The sequence below is a fragment of the Dama dama genome, chromosome 28 (genome assembly GCF_033118175.1).
Source record: "Dama dama isolate Ldn47 chromosome 28, ASM3311817v1, whole genome shotgun sequence".
NCBI classification, from domain to species: Eukaryota; Metazoa; Chordata; class Mammalia; order Artiodactyla; family Cervidae; genus Dama; species Dama dama.
In genome coordinates, this window is record NC_083708.1 from 50848733 (window position 1) to 50869384 (window position 20652).

The 20652-nt window shown below is 41.3% G+C and overlaps 1 protein-coding gene across 3 annotated transcripts in view; it reads right to left on the reverse strand.

The window, feature by feature from the left end:
* KLHL32 (kelch like family member 32) overlaps positions 1-20652 on the reverse strand; it is a 215989-nt gene that overhangs the window by 86688 nt on the left and 108649 nt on the right. For all 3 annotated transcript variants that reach the window (XR_009690978.1, XM_061131890.1, XM_061131888.1), the window contains exon 5: positions 7377-7475. Coding sequence is in view for 2 of the 3 variants with exons in the window: in XM_061131890.1 (XP_060987873.1) it covers positions 7377-7475 (99 nt within the window). In the remaining variant the exon portion in view is untranslated. The remainder of the gene's footprint in view (positions 1-7376; positions 7476-20652) is intronic.

A 20652-nucleotide genomic window follows, 5' to 3' on the forward strand; every position in this document is an offset into this window, starting at 1 on the left:
AATAGTTAGCTGAAAATAGAAATTACTAATATTAGAAAAATCCTTCAAGACATTCTTCTCCTTAAACACTCACAAACAAAGAAGACACGGTGAACCCTAGATTATCCATATAACAAATTAAAATGACAAAATGACTTCCTTGGCCAGCCGGCATGTCTCTGGGCTGTCACTGATATCCTTTGGAGTGGGCTTAGGGAAAAAGAGCCAACATAATAGCATGTGAAAAAAATTGACTGAGATCCTAAAATGGCTACTAAAAAACTTATGATATATTTTAGAGCCAAATATTAATGACATTTGGCAAATATGACAGTCTAGATTACCCATGCCAGATAGCAAATAATCATGATTAGAACAAATAATTAGTAGTTGGCGATGATTAAGTAAGGCTGATACATTCCTACCCTTTCTGATCATTTTCACTGACTTAAAAAAAAAAAAAATCTGAAAGATTAAACTGTTTGTAATGTATTTTCCAAAATTCGTACTTTAACTTTCTCCAAATACAAAAGCATCAGCTCTAGTGAACTATGGAATAGCACACAGTATATTTGATTAGGGGCATATTAAATATATATGTTGGTACAATCATCTGTCTTATCTAATGTGGGAAAAAATAGCTCAGTGGTGGAGAAAAATGAATGTAAGTTATAACTTCTCAACCTTGAGGATAAATTATTCCATTTAGAACACTGACTATATATTATGTATCTAGGAGACAGTGCTAATTTAATAATTAAAATTATAATAATACATTGTTTGGAAGAGATAACCTCCTATAAGTCATTGCCATATTACTTAGTTAAAAAATGACAATCTATTAAAATACTGTAAAATATGCAAGATCTTTAGTGCTAAATGCAATCCCCATAGAAAGTATTTTCAACTTAAAAAAAACTGTATTCAATGGGTAACAAAAGACTTATTTATTAACATATTTTCTGCCCATAATACAAAATTTCAGTATTTAAGCAGAAGTTTGCTGAGTGGATGTAGCATTCTCAGTACACACTGCTATGGACTGAATGGCATCCTTCCAAAATTCGTATTTAAACATAGAACTTAAACGTTCTAAGCCCCAGTGTGATGGTGTTTGGAGGTGTGCCTTTGGGAGGCAGCTGGGTTTAGATGAGGTCATGAGGGTGGGGCCCTCATGATGAGATCAGTGTTCTCCTAAGAAGAGACACCAGAGAGCTTGCAGTCTCTCTGTCATGTGAGAACGCAGCCAGAAGGTGGCCATGTGCAAGACAGGAAGAGAGTCCTCATCAGAGCCTAACCATGTTAGCACCTGATCTTAGACTTCCTGCCTCCAGAACTGTGAGAAATAAATATCCGTTTATGTCACCCGGTCTGTGGTATTTTGTTATGGTAGCCTGAGCTGACCAATAAACACACTGAGCCCCTGTGATGTGACAGGAGGGAGGGGGTAAGAAATAAAGAAGTGTCAGGTATGACCCCTGCTTTCAAGAGCCCCACAGTATAACTGGGGTGGGTAAGACACTTTCAACCACGTCAGCCCATGAGGAAAGGGATGCAAAACCAGCACTCAGATACTTTCTGCTGCTGTGAAGTTATTTCAAGGATCCAGCGCTTCTCGAAGTTGAAAGGGAAAAAACAATTTCTAAGTAAAAGAACACTAAAAACCACCATCTATGAAAAACAAAAACAAAAACCCATAATACCCAGAATTCTTCCTAATACCCTCATGGGAGAATAACATCCTTTACACCTCTGTACCTTCACTGAAGACAGAAAATTACTAATTCTCACGGCAGCCCATTTAGTGTAAAACTAAACGAAGACAAGGGATGACTAATAAGCATCAGTCACAGAGGAGGGAGATTTAGGGCAGGAAGTCACTTCCTCCCTCCTGCTCCCTTTAATTCTTGGCTTCTGAATGATTAATAGTAAGAATTTTGGCTTCGCTTTACAAGGTGATCCAAAAACCCACACCATAAACAGAACAATCCCTTCAATCTGGGGAAATGCTCTTTTATGCTTGTAAAAAACAGAAAACGAAACAAATTTAAAAAAAAAAGACCCCCCCCACCCCGCCCAGTTTTCCCTATAGTGATAAAATACTCCACCTAGAACACTCCTATCCTTTGCCTCTCACATTGCAGCAGCACGTCTCCTCTTTCAGGTCACGTCTTCCCCATAAAAGTGCTAAACTAATGCCGCTTAATGACAAATTAATGTCCATGAATAAAAAATACACCTCTAATAGCATAGAGTAATTTGCCATTACAATATCATCATTGGACATGCCCCTGGTTTAATACGATGTATTTAATTCATAACCTAATGAGTGATATATAAAAAGAGGGAGATGAACCCTGCAATTACATTTATGTGAGTCTGTCACCTTATTTGTAAAACCTTAGAGTCATTTACATTCAAATTAGAACAAATGAGTGATTTCACAAAGTGTGGTGATAAATGACCACAGCAGCCCAAGACAAAACTGTATTTCCTGTGAACACATTAACAGTTTCCTATTATTTGTTAAAAATTACAATGCCTATTGCCCAGTGTGGTGTGAATAATGACTTTTTTACTGATTAGGTCAGAAGACTAATATGTAGCAAAATAAATAATTTTTCTTTTCATTTTTTCTGATTTTTACTTTAAATTAACTACTGAATTCTGGTGGATTCACACTGCCACCTGCTGCCTAGGAGCAGATACTAAAAGCATATTCCTATCAAAAGGAGTTAATTCACCACTTTGGTGGTCTTATTCAGAAAGTCTAGTGAGAGTTCTTTCTCATCAGTATATTTAAACTGCATTTCATAATAAGGGCTGATACTTGGCAAACCAAAAGATCACTTACTCATCAAATAATAGGATATACCATGTGTTATTTAGGGGAGGGAGTACAAAATCTACAAAACTTTTTTTTGAGTACAAAATCTACAAAGCTAACTATAAAAAAAAGTCATTTTGAGCAAAGCATGTGTATCTCCTAATACATCACTTTCAGAGGATACAGCACAAAATCAAGTGGCCAGGACCCCTGATCTTATGCTAGGGGAGTTTTGGGGAGGGTCGTGTGTGTGTGTGTGTGTTTTGGGGAGGGTCGTGTGTGTGTGTGTGTGTGTGTGTGTGTGTGTGTGTCTGTGTGTCTGTGTGTTCCCTGCTCTTGACCCCTGGTACAATCTGAAGGTGATGACTGAAGGTGCTGCCTCTCCACTGAGGACTCCACCACCTAGTCCTTCCTCCCAGTGTCAAGTTCCAACATGAAAGGAAGGCCTTAGTGTCCAGAACAGAGCAGACTAGGAAAGTTGTGAGGACAAGATATGAGGCTCAGGAGGATCAGGCCTGGCCTTGGAGGCCGGGCTAAGGGTTTCTGTAGGTGAAATGATGCGGCCCAAGGGTCATTAGGGAAGCTAGTAGGGTTTTCCAAACCAGATCAACATCCTAGCTCTGACTTTAAGTTTCTCCATCTGTAAGGACAAACTCTCCTCTCTTCTCAGCAGAGGAGAAATGGGAATCTCTGTGCAAAAGACTCAATACAGATAGGCTCTCAATAAACGTTGATTCTCTTTCCTGTGAAAGATAATGATGGCTCTGGGGACTACGGTTTGGCATAGATAGAGGTGAGAAACAAGCAGAGACCTTAGGAGGAAATGATGAACTCATAACATACAGCCAGTGATGGTGAGAGTCTAAAGAAAGGTAAAAAAATGAGCACTGAAGAAAAGGACCTGGTCTGAGAGATATTCAGGAGGTAGAATCAACGCAACTTGATGACTGACTGGATACAGTGATGAGGAAGGGGGTTCTGAGACTCTGTCCAAATTTCTAGACAACTAACAGATCAATGGTACCACCAGGAGAGAAAAGGATAGGTTTTTCTCATGTTGGATCTGAACTGCCTGTGTGATGCTTAGATAGAGATGTTCAGAAGCTAACTTTAAAAAGGTAATGAAAAATCAAAGTTGAGGAAAGCTGGACTCAAAAAGTTTGTAATGTTTATCTGAAGGACTCAGTAAATCAGCAGCCACATTAGAATCCCTTTATTCACAGCCCATGTCCTGAGGATGGTCTGCAGAGATTCCTTTATAAGATTTAACACAGTGACTGACATGTGTGTACATATGCATACTCTGAAAAATAAGAAAATTTACATGTTTTACTGGGCCTACTTTAAAACAAATATTGCTCTTTAGTGAATTGGCTCACTTTTCTGATGAAATTTTTAAAAAGAGTACAGTGGGCAAGAAAGAGGAGCAGAAGGCGCAACAGGGAAAGCAACGTTCACATTTCATTTGAGACTGAATCTCAGATAGCAGGTAAGTCTGACAGGTCATGCTTATTAATAATATGTAACACAACAGGCTATACAGGATGGAATCCTACAGAATTTCATTGCAAAGCAGTGAGAAAGGATGCACACTTGAGGAGTTGTTTATAAACCCCTCACCTTAGGATGATGGGCTATTATAGTAAGCCACTCATCCTTGCAGCCATCCCGTCCTCAGTGAGTTAGCTGTTTTCACGCCACGCTACCAGTTAATCCCACCAACATGCACTGAGACCATGTGTGTTCTAAATGAGAGGTCCAGTGAGAGGGCCTGGGGCCAAAAGTGAATAAGCGAAGACCTCACAGGACAAGGAAGACCTCACAGCCTGAGAGGCTAATTCGTGGTTATCCTCCCTGACACAGAGGGATGCTGCTCTTGTGATGTGGGCTCCTGGCCCTCAACAGCCTGCCAGAGAAAAAGCAAGAGAAAGGAGGCCACACAGTGACCTCAAAGTGTCCCTTCCCTTGGCTGGGGGCAGCAGCAGCATCCAGGCATGTGCTGAAGAAGCTTCAGGTCAACACAACAGCTGATGGCTGGGGAGGCTCGGGGTGGCTTGGGTGGGGCAGTGGGTTTCTGGAAGTGTCCACCTAGCACTTCTCCTAGCATATGCTTTTTAATGAGCCCTAGAGGACAGGAGAAGGCACCCAAGCCAAAGTCGACCCTTCATATCTCTGAAATAATGGTTACTCTGAGAACAACAAAATAATACCAGGCATCTTAGGAAAATGGCTTTACAAACTCCTTGTTGTACCTAACAAGGTCTACTCCAGTATTCTTGCCTGGAGAATCCCATGAACAGAGGACCCTGGTGGGGTACAGTCCACAGGGTTGCAAAGAGTTGGACACGACTGAAGCGACTTGGCAAGCACCAAACAAGGATGGAGAATATACTAGCTTTGATGTTGGGTCTTAATTTCTAACTACGGTTAAAGCACTAAAGATTTTTCATTTTAACAGCAAATGTTTTATATACCCAATAAAATGATTCCATAGGAAATTCAAAACTAGTTAAGCAATAATACCAAAAAAATCATAAATAGGTATAGTTATTTGACTCTGTCAAAACATAAAAGCAGACTGACCCCTTCTGGTACTTTGATAATCCTAAAAGAGAGGCAGGGGATATATCTGTAAAAGACTGACATAATGAAGGCTTCTGCAGACAAATGGTTCTAATCCACTTACAGTCAAATTTCCTTCTAAAAGTTGAACATCTTGTAACATCAGAGATAAAAAGGAAAAGGAAAGTTACGTAAGAGAATGAAATGAAAACATTGGTGAAAAGAAAGTGAAATTTTTAACCCCTGTTCAAGCAGGCTAATAATAAATGACCTATCCAGAAAACACATCTGTATGCAAGTTACACTTTTTTTCCAGAGCAAACAATGAACTGCAAGAATTAAAAATTCCAAAGTGATACAAGTTAGCCAAAATTTCGACAGGTTCATCTGATGGGTAGGGAAAAATACTCATGAACGTACCATGTTCATCTGGAATTCTCATTTAGAGAGAATTATAGTTTACACACACACACACCTGTATATACACACTATTTTAATATGCATCATGATAGCGAGCACCATAAGCAAACTTTTGTCAACATACATCATTAATTATTATCTACCAGGAAAAAAGTGAATCAGGTGATGATGCTGAAAGCACAAGTTGTAATATTTGTTGTAAAAATGTCAAATAAAAGTAATTTCAATTTCACAAATTGAACACACAGATTCGAAGTCTTATAACCAATGTTATTCTCATTTGTTACTTGCAGAAAGGGATTTAAATAGCTATCCCATATCATCCAGTGATATTGAGGGGAATCGGAAGGAAAAGAAGATAAAACATTTAAACACTTACTATTAGATTAAATATGCTGAGATAATGATAAAACTTTCATCCGCTGTATTGGAATTGCCCCTTAGTTGAACATGGCTGACATTCCTTACACTGTCTCCCTAGGGAGCACTGGTTCCTATTTCCTGAGGTTGCTGGGGGGATGAAATAATATGATATACGAGAAAGGGCTTTGGAAATGACCTAATGAGTAACAGAATGGCTATATTTAAAATTAGAGAAATTATTAGGAAGGAAATAATTAGGCCAAAAAAATAGGATTTTTCTACTCACTAATAACATGTCATGTGCACAAGGATAGTAGAATTAAATTATGTAGATTTTATTATTTTTTCAAATTTACTTTCACTGTTGCTATAATCATGTAATAAATGCAAGTTAACAGTCATACTAGCAGAATACATTGGAGGATCTCAAGATAGGGGGTTGGTAATTAACTCTCTGCAAAATAAGACATACTACCTGCCTAAGATGTCCCGTGTCTTCCTATTAAAACAAAGCGTTTTCATCCAAGGAGAAACAAAAAGGTCTTTGGAATCAGAAAGGCCTATCACTCACCAGCTATGGGCACACTGGGATTATTTCAAATCTTTGATTTTTTACCCATCATAATGTGTACCCTGTTGTGAGGGCCAAATGTGAAGCATCACTGAGCAAGCGGCAGGTGCTCAGTGGATGGGCTACTCTCCCCATCCCGTTCACAAAGCCTTTCCTGCAACCCTAGCAAATCAGGGCGAAAATGCACAGATCACTCATCACTTCTCCAGAATTTACTGCCTGAGAAGTTCATGCAGCAGTTAATTATATATGACTTCATGATATGTTAGCTACTGTTACCGAAATCTGAAATGACTATCCAACTTTTCATGCATTTCCACAACCAGACAGCATTGGTTCAAGTCAAGCCCCTTGCCGGTGTCATCTCCTAGGGCCCCAGCAGTGAACCCTGTCTGTGGTTGCTGAGTTGCCCTGCTGCCCAAGGACGGTGGAGGCCCAGGGTGGGCGGAGACAGTTGGGGACATGAGGCGGGACGCTGAGAGCTGCAGCTGCCCTCCTAGAAGCCTCAACTTGTGTCCCGGGGAAATTCCACCACCGCAGGCCACATCTCCCGCCCGCCCCTCTTGTATTTTCTCTGTCACTGGGCTCCAGTTGCCGGGTTACTGCAGGGGGAGGAACGAGCAGGGTAGACTAGCAGGATGCAAGCTTACATACCTGGATGAGATAGTGAGAACATAAATTGAGAAGCTCCAGTAACTGCAGGTGACTGCCAGCCGCTAACACATCCTGGATCACGCCTGGCTCCAACAAAATCTGTTGTTTTTTTTTTTTTTTTAATAAAAGAAAATAATCAGTTACTTAAAACTTGCCTAATATGCAAATATACTATATTTAAATTGCTCCTTAACATACTACATCTGAATTAATACCGTTTCTTATTAGGGAAGACAGTCCTTTTTTTCTGTTCTGATTAATGAGCTGTGGCCCTCATTCTAACAGCTGAGTTCTCATTTCCAATACTCATTTCTTGTGCACAAAGCTCCACACTTAACCACTTATTTTTGCAGGAGGATATGAACATTTGCAAAGACCAATATAATGGTCTTAAAATTCAGTTTGTGATGAATGTCATCTTATAAATACAGAAGAATTGAATTTCAGTTTTTCAACGTATACTTCAGAATGTTTTTCTTCAGTAAATTGCAGAAAAAGTACAGTTAACAGGTATTTGAGGGGAAAGGGCTTACATTTCTCCTTGAAATAAGAAACCAGAGGTAGATATTACTCCACTTTACTTCTAAATCCTATAATAACTTCAACCACAAGCTTTCATTTTTTCCCTTCTCGATCTCTGATTCTCTAATCCTTTCTGTTTCAAATAAAAGATGTAGAAATAGTATTTTTAGTATAGAAAGGCATCAGAGAGAAAGCAAAATGCCCCAGATATACTGGCAATAGCACTCTTCATTTTTTCCTGATTAGGTCCAACTTTGGGCCTACAGCTGCCAGCTCTTGGGCTGGTAAACAGGACTGGAGAAAAACACACAACTAAGTTGACTAAATTCACTTTACATCCAAGACTGCCAGGCACAGGAGGACTTCCGTGCTGCTCCAGTCTTCCTCACCCACTTTCCAAGCCCAGTGGTTCCTGAAGTCTAGTCTCTGAACCAGCAGCATCAGCGTTACCTGGGAAATCCTGAAAATTGCAAATTCTTAGGCACCTCCGCAGACCTAACTGAATCAGAAACTTTCGAGTAAGGCCCAGCAACTGGTGCTTTGACAGACCCCACTGGGGCTTCCACTGCCCAGTGAAGCCAGAAAAACACTGACGGAGTCGGCTCGCTCTCTCCCTCCAGTCCTCCTCTCACGCGCCTCTCTCCTCAAGCCTCCAACTCCTTGTCTCTCTTCTTATGCTAACCTCATGATCTTCCAAAGGCGCCCACCACCAAGTCTACCAACCCACCTACTCGTATCTGTTCCAGCACATTTTATTCTCCTCCACACTCCACTTGGGCACTAGATCCCGTCTCTCTTTGCCTGATACTTCCCCTCTCAGTTCTGTATCATCAGCTGTTCTCTTCCACTGTTTGATAACTCTCACCAGCATACAAATATGCCATTCAAGCTCTTAAGAAGTAAAAATCCCGTCCCTTGACCCCAAAGACCCTTCGTGCTTCCCATCATAACAAAGCTCCTCAGGGGAAGTTGTCTATATCAAATCCCATTGTTTGCTCTACTCTGCTCTCTTTCAAATCTATACCTGTTGAGTTTTGTTCCCATGGTTTCTCTAAAAATGCTCTCATCAAGGCCATCAGTGACTTCTACATCCAAGAGCCAAATCTCAATCTTTAATCTTACTCAAGCCAGCAGCAGTTAGCAAAGCTGACTGCTGCTTTTCTTGAACAATTTCTTCCCTTGCCCCTAGGACAACACTCTCTCTCGGTTTTTGCCTTTCCATCTCCTTCCCAAACTGTAAGCGTTGGATATGGTCAGAGCTCAGTCCCCCATCTCTTCTTTCCTCTCTCTACTAACTCCGTGGATGACCTCACATAATCCCATGGCTTTAAAACTATCCACACACTGATTACATTCAAATTTGTTTCTCCAGCCCCAACCTCACCCTTGAACTTCAGGCTAATATTCAACCACCTATTCTGTGTCACCACTTGGGTATCTAATGGGCAGCTCAACCTGAAAGTGCTCCACACCGAACTCTTCATCCTCTCCACCAACCACCAAACCTGCTCCTACCCCAATCCAGCCATTTCAGCAAAAAGCAACTCAGTTATTTACACTAAAACCCCAGAGTCATTCCTGACTCCTCTCATTTTTCTCATACCTCACATCTGATCCATCAGACACTCCTGTTAGCTCTACTTCAAAACAGTTCCAGAGTCAAATATACTCGGTACCTCTTTCAACATTATCACTCTAGTCCAACCTACTGTCTCCTACATAACAGCCTCCTAACTAGTCGACCTGCTCTCTCCTTTGCCTTGTTGCACTGCTTTTAATATCAATCAAATGGTTCTTTAATAACAGAAATGAAAAAAATAAAAAATTAACAACAGAAATGAAATCATGTCACTCTTCCATTCAGAATTGTCCAACTTTTTATCTCATTGGAAACAAGGCCAAAGTGTTCACTATATCATATAAATTCCTTTCAAATAAGTTCCTTTCCTGGTTTTTCCAGTGGTCATGTATGGAGAGTTGGGCTATAAAGAAAGTTGGGCTATAAAGAGTTCCAGTGAGAGTTGGGCTATAAAGAAAGCTAAGTGCCGAGGAATTGATGTTTTTGAACTGTGGTGTTGAAGAAGACTCTTGAGAGTCCCTTGGACTGCAAGGAGATCCAACCAGTCCATCCTAAAGGAGATCAGTCCTGGGTGTTCACTGGAAGGACTGATGTTGAAGCTGAAACTCCATACTTTGGCCACCTGATGCGAAGAGCTGACTCATTTGAAAAGACCCTGATTCTGGGAAAGATTGAGGGCAGGAGGAGAAGGGGACGACAGAGGACGAGATGGTTGGATGGCATCACCGACTCGATGGACATGGGTTTGGATGGACTCCGGGAGTTGGTGATGGACATGGAGGCCTGGCATGCTGCAGTTCATGGGGTCGCAAAGAGTCAGACACGACTAAGCGACTGAACTGAACTGAACCTTTCGAATACACAGAGCACCTTAGCGTTTACATCTAGCTGCTTCCTTTGCCTGGATTGGTCTTCCTCAAGATATCAGAGAGGCTCACTCCCTCATGCTCTTCAGACCTCTGCCCAGACAGCATCTTACCTAAGAGGCCTTCTCTGACCATCCTATGTAAAACAGCACCCCACTCCCCGCTCCCCATCACCCCTATCCCCAATCTCTTTGCTTTATTCTTCTTCATAGCACTTAACATCTTTCAACATATTACATATTTGTCTCGCTGATGATTTTCTGTTCCTCCACTCCCTAGGATACATGATCCAGGAGAGTAAGAACTTGAGCCATTTTGTATCCCTAGCACTTAGAACAATAACAAACAAAAAGCTTTCACTTAACATTGATGAATTTACCTTAATTTACTGAATTAATTTATCTCTGAAAGTGAAAAGTGAAAGTTGCTCAATTGTGTCCAACTCTTTGCGACCCCAAGGACTATAGATATAGTCCACGGAATTCTCCAGGTCAGAATATTGGACTGGGTAGACTTTCCCTTCTCCAGGGGATCTTCCCAACCCAGGAATTGAACTGGGGTCTCCTGCATTGCAAGCAGATTCTTTACCAACTGAGCTATCAAGAATTTATCTTTAGACATGCTTTTTTTAATTTTTAAAAATTATTTATTTATTATTTACTGTTGGCCACACCAGGCGGCATGCAGGATCCTGGTTCCCCAACCAGGGATAAAACCTGCACCCCGCTGCAGTGGAAGTGTGGAGTCCCAGCCACTAGACTGTCAGGGAAGTCCTCTAGATATATTTTTAAATTCAGAATTAACTTTATTAATAAGCCTAACATGAGAGGAGAGAGGGAAAAGGACTATACATTTTATTTCTCAATGATCAAAGAAGTGAAAAAGTTAAGCATGTGTGGCAAAAATACCAACACTCATCTTATTCTGAAAAGTCTTTACAGCTCCTTTCCTGTCTAGTCAGAGAGAAAAATCTGAATTTTTCTAACTCCTCTAGGAGAAAGGCTTTGACTGACATTCAGGAAATTATTGCAGCTCCCTTCACAGAAGCAAGGATGTAGTGTATTCTTGCAGAAGAGGCATGGCCTAAGGCGCGGAATGGGGAATAGATGGATTAGAAAGGTTAGTCTTAGCCTTTAAATCCTGTCAGTTGCGCTTATTTCACACAACTGGCATTCATGATAACCTCTAAGGCTCAGTAATACCAAACACAAAGACAGATATCACAGAGAGACAAGATGAATATTCCACAGCACGTGTAACACGTCCAGCGGGCCACCTGGAGAAACCTCAGAAGAGAAGCCCACACTGGGATTGTTTTTTGTCTTTGTTTCTTGATTTCTGTTCTGTAGTTTTTTCCTTCTCTCATTATAACATAAGTTTCTTTAAAACAAACAAAAAAAATGCTTTATTCACAGAAAATCCCTAAGTGATTTTAAAGGAAGTGGTTTGAAAAAACAAAAACAAAAACCTACTAGAAAAGCTGGGTCTCACTTATAGAAACAAGAACCAGCATTTCCAAGCTCCACTTACATTTATTTACATTAGTCGCTGTCCAACTCTTTGCAACCCCATGGACTGTAGCCTGCCAGGCTTCTCTGTCCATGGGATTCCCCAGGCAAGAATACTGGAGTGGGTTGCTATTTCCTTCTCTAGGGTATCTTCCCAACCCAGGGATCAAACCCGGGTCTCCCGCATTGCAGGCAGATTCTTCACCATCTGAGTCACCAGGGAAGCCCTCAAAGTCAGTTCTGTAGCTTATCGGTGACTGGTTGTCCTCATATGTTTTTCCAGAGAATTTGTGTTTGGGCATAAAAACAAAGGTTGGATCTCATCATGGTGTACAATATGGCCAATCGATCTGTTGTCTAGAAGAACCGGGTGAAAATGGCCTTCTGTAGAAGGAAGGGCTCTCCCACACGTCAGCTGACAGATGACAACGGAGATGGCTAAGTTTAAGTGCTGCAGAGCACATGCTGGTTACACGTGGGCCTTTCAGGAATGCATATCCACCCACATCTAGTCTGGCCCTCAAAGCAGGTCAGACGGGAAGAAGGAGCACTCCAGGACCAGCCACAGGAGGGAAGGGCGTCCCTGACAGTTCAGAGCACAGAGGAGGAGAGTGGGAGCTTGACACACCTCGTCCATCATCAAACTGGAGGAGCTTAGCTCAGATGAGATAGAGGACAAGATCAATGGCTGAATAACAAAAAAGATCAAGAAATGCAGGATGCATAAAGCCAAGCAGTCCAGAAAAACACTAAGGCCACCCAACTGGGCTGGCATTGCCTCTTTCCTCAGAGATGCTCCCCTGCCTGGGTGGAGGCAGAAGTGGGGTGTCTTCAGACTGTTCAAAGAGGTTCTGATGCAATCTCAGCTGGGCACGAGCTGCCTGTTCACAGGCCGTCGTATGGAACATGCTTTCCCTGCCACCCATTCACACCTGACCGCCAGGTAACAGAATACAGAGGGCTGAACTTGAAAGAGGGGAGCTGGACAGTCCTAGCTGGGGAGGTGACTTCAAATGCTTTCCTGCAGCTGGGGGCAAGCTAGTCCATGTCAGCTGAGGGAAGATCCACTGCTGACCCCTGCCCCAAATGCTGAGACTCTGCCTTCACTGTGATCAGCTGAGGATAAGAAGTGGTCAGTGGCCGGAGTAGGGTGACACTGGGAAGTGTGAGGAAGCAACAGAGGTAAAAGCCACAACTGCAGTTGGAGGCGGTGGTCTCTAAAGACACCAGTGAGAGTGACCACATCAGAATTCAGGCATGAAGGGTCCAACCGCCCTGCCAGAAGGAGGCACTCCTGAATCCTCAGGCCAAAGGTGTCCTCCGGCCTCTGATCTAAGCAAGGTTGGATCTGCACAATCTGTGTGTGTGCTAAGTCCCTCAGTTGTGTCCCACTCTTTGTGACCCCACGGACTGTAGTCTGTCAGCCTCCTCTGTCCACAGGATTCTCCAGGCAAGAACCCTGCAGTGGGCTGCCACGCCCTCCTCCAGAGGATACTCACAACCCCGGGATCGAACCCCCGTCTCTCAGTCTCCTGCAGTGGCAGGCGGGTTCTTAGCACTAGCACCACCCGGGAAGCCGCACCATCTCTAACAAGGCCTTCCAAACTGGAACGAGACTGGGGCTCCGGCTCCCAGCAATATCCTCGGGCTGGACACAAGGCCAGAAACTTAAGAAAGAAGAGCGTGGGGGAGAGGTGAGAGTCTGCAGAGGCTACAAGATGAGCCAGGTCCTCACCCAGCAGGGCTCTGGGAGGACGGCGCTCGGGCGAACGGAGCGCACAGACCCCAAGGCCTCTGCCTTTCCTTCTGCAGCTCCTTCTCCCAGATCACCAAGTGTCTGTGCATCCTTTTAATTTTGCCTTCTTATTGTTTTTCTTCTCTTTGTTTTTTTTCTCTCCCTTTACCTTGCTTCTTGGAGTTGCTACGGGTAGGGATTGTCTTTAACAGCCATGGCAAGTCTTCATGTGAGTTATCCTGCTTTATGAATAGGTGAGTTAGCATCTTCAAGAAAATGTTGTATCTCAGTTCTTCAAAGCTATCCTCCTCATTTTTTGCTTCAGGAGGAGACGTTTAAGTTACTTACTTCTGGGTTTGTGGACAGAGTAGTCTGAAGGAACTGAACATGTTGAAGTCAAACAATGAAGGTCTTTACCAAACAAACAACTGTGCACACAGGAAAACAAGCACTTTTGAAAGCTCTCATGTAAGTGAAAATTAGATGCGGCTTAAGACTATTTATAAGAATAAATGAGCACACTTATTCTTCTTTATACTTGTTTCTTTGGGAAATTTTTTCTGTATAATATAGCAAAAATGGCAAATTATCACAATTTGAATTTATAAATAAAAACAAGTAAACTGAATACAACAGTGTAAATAACTTTCAAATTATCAGATATTAAGGATACATAAAATGCTTTGTATAAAGTTCTTCAACAGACTTCCTATAGACAGAATTTGAACCACAAGATCCAGCTATGAAAAACTGCCATCAATTTAGTTTTTCTTTCAAAACCATTACACTAAGGATTTTTTAAACCACAAGGTGGCGCCCAAGATTAAAGTAAAAGGATTGTCTAAATTAGGAAGAGTATCTTTATAACAGACACTATTTCTAAGAAAGAAAAATAATAAATAAGGATAATAAAGTATGAATTCAACTTTCTAGATGTACCTATAATTCTGGGAAATGTTCATAAACATTTCTGTTGAAACACTTTTAATATGCATGACATCAATCAGAATTCAGTAGTTCTCCATACATCAGGTCCCAGTTTATGAATGTAAGAAGTTCAAACTTTTTGTCTTTATATTCAGAAATCTTATGACGTGGCCCCAACCTAATTTATAAACCTTCCAACTCTGCAACCCTATGGTTCCTTTCCTAAAGCCAAAAGCCCACTGTCTTCCACATATAGGTAATACCTTTTTCTCTACCTTGAATGCCCTCCTAACTTCTTTAATGTCTGTATCAAAATCCTACCCATTTGTCAAGATTCAGTGAAGTCCACTTCCTATACAAAGCTTTGCAAGATCTCCCTTCACGCTACTCTGAGACTCGGATTAATCTCCTGGGACTCCAAATTACCCCAGATGTCTAATGAACTAAAACCATGAGCTCCAGGTCACACCACCTGACTTCAAATCCCAGCTGGCAGAATGAGATGGAGATAACTACTCAATTCCACCTCAGTTTCCTCATTTATACAACGAAATTATAAAACCTATCTCAAAAAATTGTTTTAAAGACTGAGAAAATGCATATATGTCATTACAACTGTATATGGCTGTGTTAGCTAAATGGCTTAAGCAATTTGGGACCTATTTTTCTCATGAAACATAAATTTAGACAGCTTGGAGTGTCAACAAATCAGGTTCCTTGCAATTTCCTACTTCTCCAATCTTAGCCTGTGGTTCCATGGTCACAAAAAGGCTGTCACACCTCCAGGCATTGCATTTGCACTCAAAACAGAAGAAATGAGAGGAAAAGGAATAGAAATAGTATGCCAGCTGATATTATTTACCAGGAAATAACAGATTTCCTAAAAATACTACCACACGGACTTCCATTTACATTTCATCTGCCAAGTCTAGTTCATGTGGCTACTCAAAACTGTAAAAGAACCTGGGAAGTTGAGTTTTTAATAGCTAGATGCACTATTGTCCCAAATTAAATTGGAATTAGATATAAAGAAGAAAGAGGGAATGGGTGTTGTGCAGACAATCAAAGTATAGGCTACGACTCTCAGCAGAGTATCTGCTTATATAAACCTGCAATAAATATCAACTATTATCTGTTTCTTTTTCATGTGACTGCTTTACCTTGAGGAAGTTAAGTGTGTATGTGTGTCTTATGTTATGTCTTACCTATGAGACTATGATGATAGGGTCCATCCTATTTCATGTTCATTGCTGTTGAACACCTTGGAATACCTCAGGAATTATTTAGTAAAGAAATTTACAGGAGTAAAAAATACAGGTCCTGGAGAAAATGTTAGAAGACATCAAAAGCCTCCATGAGAGAGCCTGGCCACATGCTAACCCAAATCAAGGACTATCTAGTTGAAAGAGTTAAACAAAAGGACACAACAGCCATTTCAACTAACAGTCATAATAATGGGCACAAATAAAGGTCACCTTTGGGCTGGATGTTCCGTACGTTGAATTTGTGATTTGATTATTGATTCCTTAAGTTTCAAATTTTGTCAGGTGGTTTTCTTCCAAACATGGTACACTTGTACCAATTCCTACATGATCTTAATATCAAACACTTAAATATACTAATTGATTTTCAATTTATGAAAAAGCAATCAACTTTTCCATCTATTAGAATATAAAAAAAAAAGAGAGAAAATGAGACTTGATTTTCAGAATATCTTGCAAAAACTGCTTAAAACCACAAAGGTAAAACCATAATAAAAAACATATTAGTAAAAAAAAAAAAGTATGGTGATAATCACTTGAGATTCTATTATTTTCCTTCATAAGTTTACACATTCTCATTTGCTTCATGTGAAGTTTCTAAGGTTATAGGCAGATAAAGAATCCACCTGCCAAGGAAGGAGACACAGGTTCAATCCCTGGTCCAGGAAGATCCCCTGGAGAAGGAAATGACTACCCACTCCAGTATCCCAGCCTGGGGAATCCCACGGACGGAGCCTGATGGACTGTAGTCCGTGGGGTCACAAAGAGTTGGACACGACTCAGTGACTGAACCACCACCACTACACTGCTAGGAAACTCCATGCAGCCCCGCAAAAATTTTATTACCATTAATGAAACTTCAAAAGTCTGCATATGTTGCTCCTTATTCTTCCTTTCCTATTTTAGGACACGTGAAAGGGTGATGGATTAAATACTCAAGCTAGGTGCTCAAGTAGAGAGAGAAGAAAGGAGTCAGATGGAATTACTAAGCTGCTAAGATAATAGTGGGCACAGGGTGCTATAGGAACACTTGGCTGGAGGTGCTTCATTTCAATGAGCTGTGAAATAATCCTTCACACAAAAAACTTGGTCCCCTCAGACTGCATGAACAAGCCTCATTTTCTTTTGTCCCCCTTTTCCATTTTCACAGTTCTGGTATTTCAAAGCTCTAAGATCAATAATTCTGTCAGACAGCCACTTCCAACAGTTTTCTTCATTGTGTTTAAATTAACAAAATGTATTATTTAAAAAGATGTAAAGATGAATTATATACACTTACATTACTTTTAAAATATGGCTTAATTATTTGAAAAGGCAGAACAAATTTTTAAGAGTTTTTCACTCCAAGAGAAAGAAGCAGTCCCAGCAATTAAATATAATGAAACATGAAGGTCATTACAGGTTATAAGAAATGCCAAATTAATTATTAAGATTCACTTTTAGAACCAGTGCTCTTTCAAGTGTGATGAACATGGGAGGTTTCATTCCATTAAGCTTTATGAATGAATCTGAGCTTTTCCATACAGAGCTAGTTTCTTATAATGCTAGTATGGCCAAAGGAAAAAGAACATTACTTTAAAATACTGACGTCCAAAGATGGAAGGTCTCTAGGAGAATGAATAGGGCTGGTGCCAATGTTCATTTATAGTTGGCTACAAGGATGTCACTGCTGGGTGCTTGAGCACAGACAGAAGCAAAGAGGCAAAAGGAACCACTATGCTTCAGGCCATGACAGCCTGGGCACAGGATTCTGCGGGAGCACTTGGCTGGGAAGGCCTCACGTCACTGAAGGAAGCTGCAGAATAACTGTTCACGTGAAGAAATACCTCACTGATCTTCAACTCCATGTTCATTTGGGGACGTCCTTGTATTTGCTTTATAAGAAATGGAAGTAAAAGGATGGCTTCAGGAGCCACTGGAGCCACATGGGCAAGTGATTGACATGTTTGTTTTTAGCATCATTATATTTTTAAAAGGGGGATGACTACGACCTACTTTTGTAAAGTCTTCATATAAGGATGAAATGGAATAACCCTGGTAAAAATTTTAGAACAATCCCTGGCATGTTTCACAGGGTAAAAAAATATAGGTGCTATTGTTATTGTTGTTAATTCCATGAACAGAAAATAATTACTTCACAAATGATGACTTCTATTTCTAATGTTTACATTGCCTCCTACGGACCAGGTGTCACGGGAGGTAATTTCGTACATGTTATCTCTCTTTCTTATACTGTTCCCCACTCCTGCAAGGTAAATATTAACCCCATAAGGCAAATGCAGAAACTGAAGGCAGAGAAATTCACCCATTCAAACAGAAAAATCTTTTCTGAATGTTACACTGTCTAGGCACCTTTCTAGGCACTTGGGTATGAACATGAACAAGACAAACAAGCTTCCTCATTGGACAGTACTTAGAATCTAGGCTTTGGCAGTAGGATAGGCTGAGGCACCATCAACTGGCAAGAGTAAAAACAAAGGAAGAAACAGATTTGAAGGAAATATCAAAAGTTCCACTTTGGAGCTATGATTTTTAAATGTGTGGCTTACTGGATGGCTATTGGTCATCCAAAAAGAGATATCAAGTAGTCAGAAATATATGAGTCTAGTTAGCAAACTGTAAGTCCCAGACCAAATTTTTCTTTCACATACTTTTCATATGGCCTGTGAGCTAAGAAAAAAACAGTTTAAGACAAAAATTTTACTTGCGTTTTTTAAATTTTATTTTTTTCATTAATAAACTTCATCTTTTAGAGCACTCTTAGGTCCACAACAAACTGAGCAGAAAGCAGAGTCCCATATACTTCCTAATCCTGCATATGCATAATCTCCTCCGTTACAAACAGTTCCCACCAGGATGGTACGTTTGTTACAATCGGTGAACCCACACTAACACAGTATTAGCACCTAAACTCCACAATTCATATTAGGCTTCACTCTTGGCTTGGGGTTTAGATGAACATCAGGAGTGAGCACAGAGTATTTTCACTGCCCCAAAAATCCTCTGTGCTCTGCCTTACTCATCCATTCCTCCCTCGAGCCCCTGACAACCACCAATCTTTTTATTATCTCCGTCAGTTCGGTTTAGTTCAGTTGCTCAGTTGTGTCTGACTTTTTGCGACCCCACGGGCAGCATGCCAGGCTTCCCTGTCCATCACCCACTCCCAGAGCTTGTCCAGACTCAGGTCCACTGAGTCAGTGATGCCATCCAACCACCTCATGCTCTGTCTCCTCCCACCTTCAATCTTCACAAGCATCAGGGTCTTTTCAAATGAGTCAGTTCTTTACATCAGGTGGCCAAAGTTTCAGTATCAGTCCTTCCAATGAATATTCAGGACTGATTTCCTTTAGGATGGACTGGTTGGATCTGCTTGCAGTCCAAGGGACTCTCAAGAGTCTTCTCCAACACCACAGTTCAAAAGCATCAATTCTTCGACACTCAGCTTTCTTTATTGTCCAACTCTCACATTCACTCATGACTACGGGAAAAACAATAGCTTTGACTGCTGCTGCTGCTGCTGCGGCTGCTAAGTCACTTCAGCCGTGTCTGACCCTGTGCAACCCCATAGACGGCAGCCCACCAGGCTCCCCCGTCCCCGGGATTCTCCAGGCAAGAACACTGGAGTGGGTTGCCATTTCCTTCTCCAGTGCATGAAAGTGAAAAGTGAAAGTGAAGTCGCTCAGTCATGTCCGACTCTTCGTAACCCCAGGGACTGCAGCCTACCAGACTCCTCCATCCGTGGAGTTTCCAGGCAAGAGTACTGGAGTGGGGTGCTATCGCCTTCTCCAATAGCTTTGACTAGACGGACCTTTGTTGGCAAAGTAATGTCTCTGCTTTTTAATATACTGTCTAGTTGGTCATAACTTTTCTTCCAAGGAGCAAGCGTCTTTTAATTTCAAGGCTGCAGTCACCATCTGCAGTGATTTTGAAGCCCCCAAAAAATACAGTCTGTCACTGTTTCCACTGTTTCCCCATCTATTCGCCATGAAGTGATGGGACCGGATGCCATGATCTCGGTTTTCTGAATGTTGAGTTTTAAGCCAACTTTTTCACTCGCCTCTTTCACTTTCATCAAGAGTCTCTTTAGCCTCTTGGGTCTCCCACATTGCAGGCAGACGCTTTACCATCTGAGCCACCAGGGAAGCCCGCCGGATCACAGAAAAAGCAGGAGAATTCCAGAAAAACATCTACTGCTTCACTGACTACACTAAAGCCTTTGACTGTATGGATCACAACAAACTTGAAAATTCTTAAAAGAGATGGGTATACCAGACCACCTTTTCTGCCTCCTGAAAAACCTGTATGCAGGTCAAGAAGCAACAGTTAGAACCAGACCTGGAACAACAGACTGATTCCAAATTAGGAAAGAAATGTGTCAACCGTATGTTGTTACCCTGCTTATTTAACTTATATGCAGAGTACATCATGAGGAATACTGGACTGGATGAAGCACAAGCTGGAATCAAGATTTTCGGGAGAAATATCAATAACCTCAGATATGCAGATGACACCACCCTTGTAGCAGAAAGCAAAAAGGAACTAAAGAGCCTCTTGATGAAAGTCAAAGAGGAGAGTGAAAAAGCTGTCTGAAAACTCAACATTCAAAGAACAAAGATCATGGCATCTGGTCCCATCACTTCATGGCAAACAGATGGGGAAACAATGGAAACACTGACAGATTTTATTTTCTTGGGCTCTAAAATCATTGCAGATGATGACGGCAGCCATGAAATTAAGACGCTTGCTCCTTGGAAAAAAAGCTATGACAAACCTAGACAGCATATTAAAAAGCAGAGACACTGCTGACAAAGGTCCATCTAGTCAAAGCTATGGTCTTTCCAGTAGTCATGTATGGATGTGAGCGTCGTACTATAAAG